The sequence below is a fragment of the Ranitomeya imitator genome, chromosome 5, assembly GCF_032444005.1.
Source record: "Ranitomeya imitator isolate aRanImi1 chromosome 5, aRanImi1.pri, whole genome shotgun sequence".
In the NCBI taxonomy this organism is placed as follows: Eukaryota; Metazoa; Chordata; class Amphibia; order Anura; family Dendrobatidae; genus Ranitomeya; species Ranitomeya imitator.
The window spans coordinates 136,097,851-136,111,105 of record NC_091286.1 but is presented as its reverse complement, the minus strand read 5'-3'; the positions used below and the strand labels follow the sequence as shown (position 1 = coordinate 136,111,105).

General features: G+C 41.0%; 1 protein-coding gene across 1 annotated transcript in view; it reads left to right on the top strand.

Moving 5' to 3' along the window:
• Positions 1-13,255, top strand: part of SYNE1 (spectrin repeat containing nuclear envelope protein 1) — a 493,169-nt gene that overhangs the window by 218,107 nt on the left and 261,807 nt on the right. Inside the window, exons 48-54 of the mRNA XM_069769177.1 lie at positions 65-220; positions 387-678; positions 761-933; positions 5,025-5,334; positions 5,483-5,647; positions 9,091-9,447; positions 12,473-12,609. Coding sequence (XP_069625278.1) covers positions 65-220; positions 387-678; positions 761-933; positions 5,025-5,334; positions 5,483-5,647; positions 9,091-9,447; positions 12,473-12,609 — 1,590 coding nt within the window. The remainder of the gene's footprint in view (positions 1-64; positions 221-386; positions 679-760; positions 934-5,024; positions 5,335-5,482; positions 5,648-9,090; positions 9,448-12,472; positions 12,610-13,255) is intronic.

Genomic DNA, 13,255 nt, shown 5'->3' with positions numbered 1-13,255 from the left:
AGTTAGGTGAAGGCTACTAACATGATCCAATTGTAATAAACGATATATCATTTAATACTTTCAGTTTTGAGGACCAACACAAAAAATTAGGTTTGTGGATTCATGAGCTTGAGGAGCGAATAAGGACAGAAACTCTTGGGGAGAGCAAACAACATATCCCTGAGAAGAAAAGTGAGATGCATAAGGTGGAGATGTTCTTGGAGGAGCTACTGGCAGCGCGGTGAGTCACTATGCAATTCGGACACAGTCAAATTATAATGGTATTCTAGAAAAAAATCAAAATATAAGTAAAGGTCATGTTTGTTAGCAATGATTGCAAACTCTTGCTGTAAAGACTCAATTTAGGAAATTGAATTAGTTTGGCTTTTATTAACTTCATGTTTTAGGGATTCTTTTGAGAAACTTTGCCAACGAGCTCAAGCATTACATGAAGATGGACGTGGAGATGGACAGGAGGTTCGCCTCTCATCTCAGCTGAATACAAATTACCAGAACCTTGTTAAAATTCTAAAGGAAAAACTCCGCATTTGCCAAATAGCTCTTCAAGAGCATCAGATTTTTGAAGAAGCTTTGCAGACTACCTGGTCATGGTTGAAAGATATGCAGGACAAATTGTCTACCGCCGAAAGTACAGTGGGCAGTAAGAGCACACTTGAAAACCGTCTACAGCAAGTTCAGGTAAAGATTTATGTGGATTATCAAATATAATGGCAGAATTGTACATGTCTGTAGTACAACTTTTAAAATTCTTTTTTGTTAGGAAATGCTCTTATTGAAAGGCGAAGGTGAAGTAAAGTTGAACCTGGCAATTGGTAAAGGTGAACAGGCTCGTAAGAGCAGCAACATGGATGGACAGATGGTAATTCAGATGCAGTTGCAGACATTGAAAGATGTCTGGGTTACTGTCAACAGTACAACTGCAAGATGTCTCAGGTAAGCTGTTAGGGGATTGTATCCCAAATTTTGCAATTCATTCTTGAATAGCACACATGCACTTGTATCCCAAAAATTAACCTTAGTTTTTTTTTATAATAGTAGATTCAAAACTGTAGTCAAGAAAATAAAGACAAGAGCTGAATAAAATTAAACAGTAAAATTTATAGTATTGTTTCCCCTATTTTGGTGAGTTCACTGCAGGCAAAGGTAAAATGTGTGGCTACAAATGATAATCCACATCAATATCCACATGCACACATGTATATGAACTATAATCAGTCGATTTTCACACTGGTCTTTGATGAGGAGGTATGTTAGAGTCAGACACTCCTAATTCATTTAGCCTCTGTGCACTTTGCAACAAATCCTTCTCCAGTCACGGATTGGGGTAAGATTACTGTTTTAAAATGTATCACAGCTTATCATGAATTAAACAAGTTGTGGCGTCACAACCCTAATGCGTCCCACAACACCCCAGCTCTGCCCATTTTTGTGGAACTGGGAGAAACTGGCATGAAATTGACAAAAGTCACAAATTTTTTCGCTACACCGATTTGTGCAACAAAATTGCAACATTTCAAAGCTTTTTATGCCAGAATTCTTAAAGCTTTGTTGAATCAGGGTCTAAATCATTGGATTGAATAGGGTTTGTTACTATTGGGACATGGCAACAGAAGGACTGGGCAAAACATATATACAGTTTTATAGTTCTCACAAGGAATGAGGCTTCCAGACACAGAGATTCAAATATACACATAGCCTTCTCAGAGAGAAGAGGACAGGACCTCTAGTGCCACTTATTGGAGTTAGCAATCCTATAAGTCAGAATAAATTCGTAATAGGGTCTTGACAAATGAATTACTATAGGTTAGGAAGACAAACCAAAAGCTCCATTTGCTGACACCTTTCATCAGTGCAAAGCAGGAGAACTGGTTGGCTGAATGAGAGTGCTTTGACAGTATCTCTCTAAGGAGAGCGCCAAGTTGGCGTAGGGAGACTTATTGGCCAAGTTTCAAGAGTCTATCTGCACATTTAAACTTCCAGTGGAGCATTGCACAGCCTATAATTCTTTCTATGCCAGGCTGGCACTCTCCACAAGAAGAAACTTTATCGCTTAGGCCCATAAAGAATCAACAAACGGTTAAGAGATCATTATTTTGTTGAGCACCACTTTCTCCAGGCCTTTCAATGGACATATCACTGTGTACTCTCAAAATTTTGATTCAAACATAATGGAATAAACCCAGGTTTTTTTGCAAGAATTTTGTGAAAATTGTATGAAAATAAATTACCATTTAATAACCCCATATGAATAAGTCCATGTACTTCAAACTTTAATAATAAATCAAACTAGCTTTACAAATGTTTCATGCACATAAAATATGATAGTTATTTTTTAGAAAATGAAAGCGAATGTACAATAGGATAATTTACTTTTAGTATTGCGAAGCACTGCCTTTACACTTTTCTGTGCCTGGCACCGAAAAGCAATCAAATATGAAGATTTTGGGTACTTACCGTAAAATCGCTTTCTCTGAGCCTTCAATGGGGGACACAGAAACCATGGTGTATGCTGCCACTAGGAGGCTGATAATAGGTAATAAAAAGATAGCTCCTCCTCAGTAGTTTACACTCATCAACCAGAGCCAAGCTAATCAGTTAGTGAGAAAGCTGTAGGAGAAGCAATCTAAACTAAGATACTGACTGAACCAACAGAGGCATATAGAAAGAAATTTTATGGTAAGTACCCAAAATCTTCATTTCTCTATCGATTCTTTGGGGGAAGGACACAGGAAACCATGGACAGTCACTAATAATGGTGAGAAAAAAAGGCTAGCCAGATGTAAGGACAGAGGCGAGAATCTCACTTTGGGAACCGGCCACTGTAACATGCAAAATCATTCTGCCCAGACCCGAAACTGCCAACAAGGATGAAGAAGGTGAACACTCTGTAGGACTTGGAAAAGTTAAGAAAAGATAACTAAGAAGCAGCTTAGAGAGCTGCTAATAGAGGCATGATAATGAAAGGTGCAGGAGATACCAGACCAAAATGAAGAAAACAAGCATGAGCAAGCATGAACAAAGACAGTGCCATCACTGTGTCCCATGCCAATATGCATAAAGAATCTTACAATATATCTTATTGACTGATAGAAGGACGAGAAGGAAAAGAACGGAGCTAGAGAAGGATACCTGCCATGATAAAGAAGAGAGAACTGATTGCCCAAAGAAGATCAGGAATTTAGGGCGACAGCTTAGGAATGGAAATTATCATCATCAGAAAAACTTTTTGGGAAATAAGGAAGGATGACTAAAAAGGTGTGCGAAGAAAAGATCTCTAGAGCATTCAACACCAGATGGAGAGCCCCCAAAGTTCCCCAGGAGGCCACTCGAGATTTGCTAAGTGTTTGCACCCCACAGAAAAAACTTGACAGATAAACAAAAACTAATATTGTTTGATAGGAAGGTAGAGAAACTTGACCTTAAGGAGCTGAGGAACAAACGAGAATCAGGCCCGACAATAAAGAGGCCAGGAGGCGGTAAGAGGAAGGAGAGATTAAGAAGGTTTCCCCGCTTAGATTGCAAACGAGACGTGATTGGATATACCGGAGATTGAGCGCTGCAGTTCATGAACCAGGTCGTAAAATTGTAAAAGACAATAATCATGACAATGAAGAGAATGGAACTGGAAAACAGATATGGAAATTTCCAAGACGAGATTGTAAGAAGATAGACAACCTCCATGCTAGAAGAAGGCAGAAAGAAATGAGAGGATGTGAGTCAAGGAGACCACAAAAGAGTTGAAAAATAACTGCTGAGTCGTAGAATCTGGGAGCGGACTAAAAGCCCTCGCAGGGCACCCTGGATGTCTTTAGATTGCTGATCTAAAGCAAAAAAATTGGCCAAGAGATGTAAATATATTAACATAATAATCTAACCATCACTTGCCTATTTAATAGTCACTGATCATATGTAATTATTCTAGCAGTTCTCTTTGGTCCTGCAGTGGTGACAAAACGTTCATCAATTACTTGACAATGCAGCCTATCACTGTCCTCAGTAGTGATGTTTGCATGTAAGGCACATATCTGCACAGGTCACAATGACTGTAGCGATGATTTAAAGGGAATCTCTCACCATGTTTTTGCTATCTAATCTGTAAGCAAAAGAAATAGGGATTGTAACCCTGACCCTGAGTATTTATGACTGCTCGGAGATTTAGTTTTCATTGCAGCAGCTGAAAGCAACCAGGCAACCCCCACATGTACTCAGCCTGGCTAGTAGCTGTAAATTATTCAGCTGCCGCAATGAAAACTTAATCAGTCATAAATACTCGGAGGTCACCCGAGCGTGTTCGGGAAAACCCGAGCAACGAGTACACTCGCTCATCACTAGTAGTTATACATGTGTTTTATTTGTTTTTGTTTTTTCCTTTTTTGTGTTCTTCATCTATCTATGTTTATACTACTTTAAAGGTTTAAAGGTTTAAATATGTTTAGTATAATATAGCTAGTTTATTACAGTAACAATACCATACAAGTGTGGCAATGTTTATGGCAGATAACAGCAATGTTTCTCTAGTTCTGCACCACCGTGCCTTTAAATGGAATTTGTCTCCAGGTTTGTTCTCAAATTTAGGCCAGCATAAAATAAGGGCAGCGACCTTGTTTACAGCAATATGTCACTTACTGAGTTCCTTGCTGTAGTTTTGAAAAAAATCACTGTTATATCCACTGCAGCTCTGTTAGTCCTTTAGTTGATAAGTTCTACTCAACCCGATCCTCACCATTGACTGACCGCTTTCTGCCTACAGTGTACATAGACAAATAGTTGCCAATCAGTGGTGTGGGGCGGCTATAGCCAGAGCTCAGGAATAGCAGAGTCTACGAAGCAGGAGCTCATCCTTATGAGAACTAGCAGATCTACAGCAGAAAAACTGTTTTATCAGCACTACAGCAGGAAGCCCAGTATGTGATACATCAGAGGAATCAATGGCAGCTAAAGCCTGGTGACAGAGTCTCTGTGATAGTGACATTTGGAGATTAATAACTGAACACATGAAACTCACTGGAATGTTATTATTCTAGTGGCTTGGAGTCTGTACTCTGTCAGTGGAATGAATATACAGAGAGGAAAAATCTAATGGAACAGTGGCTGGAGTCTGTCGATCACAAGCTGGAACAATCCATCCAGCATCAGAATGGTCTAAAAGAAAAATTTGCACTGCTGGATCACATTCAAGCAATCTTGTCAGACATAGAAGATCATGCCACAACCCTCCATCATCTCATTGGAAAGACGAAGGAGTTACACCAGAAGACTGAGGACACAACCTTCTCAGACAAGGCCCAAAATGAGCTGAAAACCCACTGCAATGACATCATGACTATTGCCAAAGTAAGTCTACTTTTTGCTGAAATGATTTTAAAGAACTTACTAGACTGTTCATGGTAATATGTCTCATATTGTGGTATGAAATGGTATCAAGAAAATAGTAGGAAGAAATTAAAATGAACAACTTGTGAACGTTGATATTTGTGTTCAGGAGAAGATGAGGAATATAGAAGACATTGTCAAAGATCACTTGTTGTACCTGGACGCTGTTCATGAGTTCTCAGACTGGCTTCATTCTGCCAAAGAAGAGCTTCACCGATGGTCTGATGCCTCAGGAGATGCTGCAGCCATTCAGAAGAAAATCACAAAGATTAAGGTTTGTTATAGGGGTCATATATTAATAGTTGGTGCTCTATTTGAGTCGACAGCCTAACATTCATAATTAATAAATAAACAGTACATGGAATCACCAGACTATTTTGTTAAACTGCACACAAATTGTGGCTTATATTTCTGTCCCAAATTCATCTAAGCTTTTATGTCAGAACACTGGGGGAAAACACTTTGAAAGATTTTGAGACGTTTGGTGTTTTTTATGCTATTCTCGGCCCATTGTGCCGAAGTGGTTGTAGATGGGGTTGGAAAAGGGTGTGGAAATGCCTGGCGGTCTAATTCATTGCCAGCTATTGCATTATATACCGTACTCCATTCCTAATGAACCAGGGCCAAAATACCAAACTAATAGGTAGTGTAAACTGAGACTAAATTTAAAAGTAGGCTAGATTTATCAACCATCATAAGCTTCATGCTGTAATCACTCATGCACATTGATTGACGTTGTTGGGGAGTGATTACAGTTCTCACTGTATTGTTAGCAGTGACAGTAGCTCCAATTACTGGAAAAGAACGGTGAATATACTTCTTTTTCTCCTTGTAGCCTCTGCTCAAATAAACCTGATACACAGGATTTAAATGTTTCTTACCTTCAGATTTACTTCCAGGTACAGTGGGGAAAAAAAGTATTTAGTCAGCCACCAATTGTGCAAGTTCTCCCACTTAAAAAGATGAGAGAGGCCTGTAATTGACATCATAGGTAGACCACAACTATTAGAGTCAAAATGAGAAAACAAATCCAGAAAATCATCTTGTCTGATTTGGCAAGATTTATTTTGCAAATTATGTTTTGGGATGTGACCGATTTCATTTAAGTGGATTTAGGCTTCCATTCTTTACCATAATGATTTACCATATGTACTAGAGTATAATCTGACCCGTGTATAAGCCGAGGCCCCTAATGTTGCTACAAAACACTGGGAAAACTTATTGACTCGAGTATAAACCTAGGGTGGGAAATGCAGCAGCTACTGTTAAATTTCAAAAATAAAAATAGATGCCAATAAAAGTAAAATTAATTGAGAAATCAGTAGGTTAAATATTTTTGAATATCCATATTGAATCAGGAGCCCCATATAATGCTCCATAAAGTTAATGATGGCCCCATAAGATGCTCCATACAAAAAATATGCCCCATATAATGCTGCAAAAGGTTAATAATGGCCCCATAAGATGCTCCATATTAAAATATGCCCCATGTAATGCTGCACAAAAGGTTAATGATGGCCCCATAAGATGCTCCATAGAATAATATGCCCCATATAATGCTCCATAAAGGTTGATGGCCCCATAAGATGCTCCATACAAAAAATATGCCCCATATAATGCTGCAAAAAAGGTTAATAATGCCCCCATAAGATGCTCCATATTAAAATATGCCCCATGTAATGCTGCACAAAAGGTTAATGATGGCCCCATAAGATGCTCCATAGAATAATATGCCCCATATAATGCTCCTTAAAGGTTGATGGCCCCATAAGATGCTCCATACAATATTATGCCCCATATGCTGCTGCTGAGATTGCAAAAAAGAAATAAATTACATACTCACCTCTCGTCGCTGGGGGCCAGGTGCCGGTGTACTGAGCAGGCGGGGACACCAGCGCGCTATGTTTGCCAGGTGCCGGAGTCGCCGCTGGCTCAGGCCCCCGGCACTTGCAATTTTCACCTGTCCCCTTTTCACTGCCGCGTGCCGCTGTGTCTTCCGTCTCTTTGCAGTGACTGTTCAGGCAGAGGGCGCGCACCAGCATGTCATCGCGCCCTCTGACCTGAACGTCATAGCCAGAGGCCGAGGAAGACACAGCCTGGCAGTGGAACGGGGACTGGTGAATATCGCATGGCTCACCCTCCCCCGTCATACTCAGTCTCCTGGCATGGTCTCTGCACTTCCCTGCTTCTCCGTTGTCCCGGGAGGGCAGATCGTTCCAGTGCTGAGCGGTCACAAGGTACCGCTCATTAAAGTAATGAATATGCACTCCACTGCTATGGGAGTGGAGTCGCGTGCATAATCATTACTTTAAGGAGCGTTACCATGTGACCGCTGAACACAGGAAGAGCTGCAGGGGCCTGAGACCATCTGAGAAGCAGGGAAGTGCAGAGACCGCGCCAGGAGGGGGTGAGTATGATGTGATAGGCGCCGACTTTTGATGCTCCCCCTCACCCGCCGACCCGCTGGGACAATGACTTAAGTATAAGCCGAGAGGGGCACTTTCAGCCTTAAAAAATGGGCTGAAAATCTCGGCTTATACTCGAGTATATACAGAAGTTTGTGGTACTGAAACCAGTTTGTCTATCTATTTCTTCTCTTCTCTGAATGACCTCTGTTCTTAACTATATCTTACAAGTATTTAATATACAGTATCTTAAAAATACATATTTCTGTATTTTATTATATTTTCCGCTGTTTGTGTTTTATTTTGAGTAAAATATGTGTAAGGAGTATTAAAACCTATGGCTTGCATTAGGCAGGTGTATTTTTGGATCTAAATCCGATCAAGATAAAGAAAGGCAGCACTCACCGATCCTTCCAAGACAGGTATCTTTATTGTTACAGATTAAAAGTCTTCACGGCCGGGGGTACAGCTATAAAGAGTGCGGCAAGCCTGACGACGGCCGTTTCGCACCCTTCTGGTGCTTCTACGGGTCAGGGTCAGACTGACCCGTAGAAGCACCAGGAGGGTGCGAAACGGCCGTCGTCAGGCTTGCCGCACTCTTTATACCTGTACCCCGGCCGTGAAGACTTTTAATCTGTAACAATAAAGATACCTGTCTTGGAAGGATCGGTGAGTGCTGCCTTTCTTTATCTTGATCGGATTTATTGGCATGTGTTGTCGGCAGAAGCACCCGAGGTCCGGCGGTCACATCTCTGTTGCAGGCGTGAAAGCTCAGCTGTGCAATTAGGAGGTGGTGCGGGCTACTGCGTTTCTTAGAGACTGACTTTCTTGTATTTTTGGATCTACCTAAAAGAAAAGTTTTCTTGTGTTTCCCTTTTATATGTCTCTGATTCCTGGATCATCTATTTCTCCCAAAAATATGCAGTACCAGATATACCTGGAAGATGTTGTCCTGTTTGCTCAGTTAATATACCATGCACATGTCTATACTGGAATCAGCAGCCTAATATCAGGGGTGATAGTATTTTTTGACTGACAATCTGATGGTCAATTTCAGTGAAATGTTTTTTGTGACCAATCAATGGGAATGACCCCAAACTCCATGACCATGTTGCACGTTACCCTTCCACTTCCACTTTGATAGGACGTAACACTGCATTATATGATCCACTTCACGTTACTGCTCACTGGTTTGACAGAACTTTTGTTTCGGAAATCTCCAGCACGCAGATATAACCCTTGTCAGCCATCCCACAGTTCACAAGCTGAAAACAACTTTGGTCGCTATAGTGATGATTTTTTTCCATTACAGGAGTTGATGGATTCCAGACAGACTGGAGCTGAACGCCTGAGCAGGGTTGTGACTCTGGCTCCTGCAGTGAAGAAGAACACCACGGATGGCGGATGTGACCAGATGGAGGCCGAGATACAAGGCCTGCAGGCAGACTGGAAACAGTGGGACGAGAGTGTCTGTCAGAATCAGAACACTTTACAGGCACTTCTAAGTCAAATGGCAATCTCCGAGCAAGAGTTCACGTCTGGGGTCTCCAAGCTGGAAGACGCCGTGCAGGACTTCAGTGCGTTTCTGGGAAAGTTGAGTCAGAAGCTGATGCAAGTGGAAGGCAAGAATACAGACAAAGAAATAGTAGAAGCTTGGCACAGGCAGAAGGTGACGCTATTCTCTTACTTCATGCTTATTCTCTGTGTCTGGGTGAAAATTAACTACTGCTCGCCCACAGCTCTACCTCTTGTAAGTCAGTATTCTGAAGGGTTGAGGTAATAACGTGCACCATCTATGTGAGACCCTATTCAGTTTTGTAGCGCTTCATTATGACTAAATCAGGGATACATACTGCAGTATTAGGCCCCATTCAGATATCAGTGATTTTTCATATACGCAAAAAACAGTCCCAGTTTCATCAGTGCTTTTAAACGATTTTCATCAGTATATGGTCCTTTTGTCAGATTTTACCATCAGAGTGTCTTCAGTGATTTTCACATATGGTTAAATTAATGATAAACGTTTCTCCTATCTATTGCAATGTGTTAATCACGGACAGCACACGGGTTGCACATGGACATCATCTGTGTGCTGTCCGTGATTCTCATGGACCCATAGACATCATTTTGATCTGTGACACATACTCTAAACAGACATGTTTCTATGATTTTTTTTGCGGACATCCAGTCTTTAAAAAAAACAGAGATGTGAACAGCCACATACAATATTATGGATACGTGTTCTATTAATAAAAACCACAGCATGTAAAAAACGGCGTCTGAATGAGGCTTTACTGACATTCATCATTTATCACACACTAGATGGTGGCCCGATTCTAATGCATCGGGTATTCTAGAATATGTATGTAGTTTACAGCCACGTAGTATATAGCACAGCCACGTAGTATATTGCCCAGCCACGTAGTATATTGCCCAGCCACGTAGTATATTGCCCAGCCACATATATAGCACAGCCACGTAGTATATAGCACAGAGACGTAGTAAATAACACTGCCCATACAGTATATAACCCAGGCCACGTAGTATAGAACACAGCGATGTAGTATATTGCCCAGCCACGTAATATATACCACAGCCATGTAGTATATAGCACAGCCCCTATAGTATATAGCACAGAGATGTAGTATGTAACACAGCCCACGCAGTATCTAACAGATCCCACATAGTATATAGCAATGTGGGCACCATATCCCTGTTAAAAAAAGAATTAAAATAAAACATAGTTATATACTCACCTTCCGGAGCCCCTGGATCCAGGCGAGGCGGTTACCGATGCTCCTCGCGACGCTCCGGTCCCAAGAGTGCATTGCGGTCTCACGAGATGATGACGTAGCGGTCTCGCGAGACCGCTACGTCATCATCTTGCGAGATCGCAATGCATGGACCGGTCACCAGAACGTCGCAAGGAGCGGGAAAGGCCTCGGCTAGATCCGGGGGGCCCACGGAACGTGAGTATATAATGATTTTTTGTTATTTTTATTATTTTTAACATTAGATCTTTTTACTATTGATGCCGCATAGGCAGCATCAATAGTAAAAAGTTGGTCACACAGGGTTAATAGCAGCGTTAACGGAGTACTTTACACCGCAGCATAACGCGGTCCGCTAACACTGCCATTAACCCTGTGTGAGCGCTGATTGGGGGGGGAGTATGGACTGCGGGCACTGACTGCGGGACTAAAGAGCGGTCATTTTGCCGCCGGACTGTGCCCGTCGCTGATTGGTCGTGGCCTTTTTGCCGCAACCAATCAGTGACTTGGGATTTCCGTGACAGAAAGAAAGAAGGACAGACAGAAAGATGGAAGTGGACCTTAGACAATTATATATATATAGATGACAACCTATTTGCCCATAGTGTGATGTTCTGCTTAAGACTCAGGCCAACCTGGGGTCCTCAAGGACTAGTGTGATGGTCACCTGGTCCTAGATATATGCCTTCACTTATTGAAGTCTTTTGGTTGTCACTAGTGATGAGCGAACTTGCTTAACAAACAGGCAATCCCTGCATGTGTTGCGGCAGTCGAACAACCGTGAACATATTTTTCAAGGACGCCAAAGTCACTCGCTTAGCACTCTGAAACGTTCTGGTGTTTCAGATTAAATATACTTTGAAAATCTTGTTTGCAGCGCTGCTAGAAGTGATTGACAGATCTCTCTCTGTACATGCGAGGGAGAAACCTGTCAAACTAGTCTGGACCCTGGCCGAATCTTCATAGTCTTGTTTCTCTGATACACTGGAGCATTTTTGAGAAAATGATATTGCTGGCTGCTGTCATGCAGCCAGACTGAGATTCGTGATGCCCATAATTTAGGCAGCATAAAACACCTGACAGATTCCCTTTAACAAATAAAATACTACATTTTGTAGTACAGATATGTAGGCACAAAGCCATCAGCATTACATACATACCACTGACATATGGGAGGAGATTTATTAAATGCCGGAATTCTGGCTCAGTTTGTACCTAAAAACTGTCTTACATGGCACCATATTTATTATGTGTTTTTGGCACTTTTTTTGTAACTTGCTTGCGGAAGTAGTGTGACCATACTGAAAATGGCTGTGTGACACTGTGCGTTAGATTAAATCTGTGCTAACTATGGAAGCCGTAGAGTTGTGCTCTTCTATCTCCACAGCTGTACAGTACATAGAGGTTTTTTGAGCAATCAGTGGGATTCTCAGTATCCAGACCCCCACCAATTTGCTTGTAATTAAGAGGACAAATTGTGTCAAAGGTTTAGATACTTTTTAAGTATGCACATGTATGAAACTCCCAGTCTCTGTGATATATAGGATTTTCCTTGTAGCAGTTATTAAGATCAATGAGCGCTACGTGGAACATGGAGAGAAACAATTTTTTTTTACATTCACAACATTGAAAAGTCTGCTTATTCTTCATAAAGTGGAGTATGATTGTTTCGATATTGTACACAAGATTATACAGGCTTTGTGCCCCAGAATGCGCTGTGTGCATGAAGTCTCTCCTTGAAATCACGGTTTCATGTGTCATATGTATGATACAGCATAGATCAGTCTTAGTTTCTTTTGACTGTGAGTCTATACACAAGCAAACTGAAAATGGAGACATGCCTGAAAAGCTACAGGATAAATTCAAACAAGCCAGAAGGGGTTATTTTTTCACTGATCTAACTTTGTATATTTTTAATTGCAGGAGACTCTAAGTGCTCTTACTGAAGCGGAACATGTCACGGATGACTTAAAAACACAGCTCAATGACCTTTGCAAATTTTCAAAGGATTTAAGTGTATATTCTACAAAAGTATCTGCTTTAATAAAGGAATACAACAGGTTCAGTATTATATTAGATCTTTTTTTTCTGTACATGCAGTGATACGCTACTAAAATCTGTATTTATTAAAGAGAATCTGTCAGTAAGATGAAGGCCACCAAACTGCATACATGGGCCTGCACGTCTTTGAAATATAACCTTATTGACACCTTTATACCTTTTATCTGTTGCTGCATTCCCGAAAAATTAGCATTTTCATTCATATGCAATTTTTGTGTTTCATGCGCTGAGTGTGACAAAGCACTTCATGAGCTGCTGCCTCCTGAAGTTATTTTCCCTCACAGCACCAACATCTTTAGCTTTATTAATAGACCGCTGTCTGAGTTACGTCAGGGGCCAGGCAAGAAAATCAGACAGTAATCTTTAGAAGCTGGTGCTTGGCAGGGAAATTACCCTGTGAACCAATGGCTTATTTGCATCTGAATTAAAGTGCTTCAGGAATGCAGCAACAGATAGAAGATATACAGGCATTGATGGAGTTCAATTTCAGAGACCTGTATGTCAATATTTGCGGTTTGGGGGAGGTGATCTTACTGACAGATCCCCTTCAATGCCAGATTTATATTGCAAACTACGTACATTTCTCATCTTTGTAATATAGTTTGAATAGGGTGTTGATTATTATTATTTTTTTATAATTCTAAC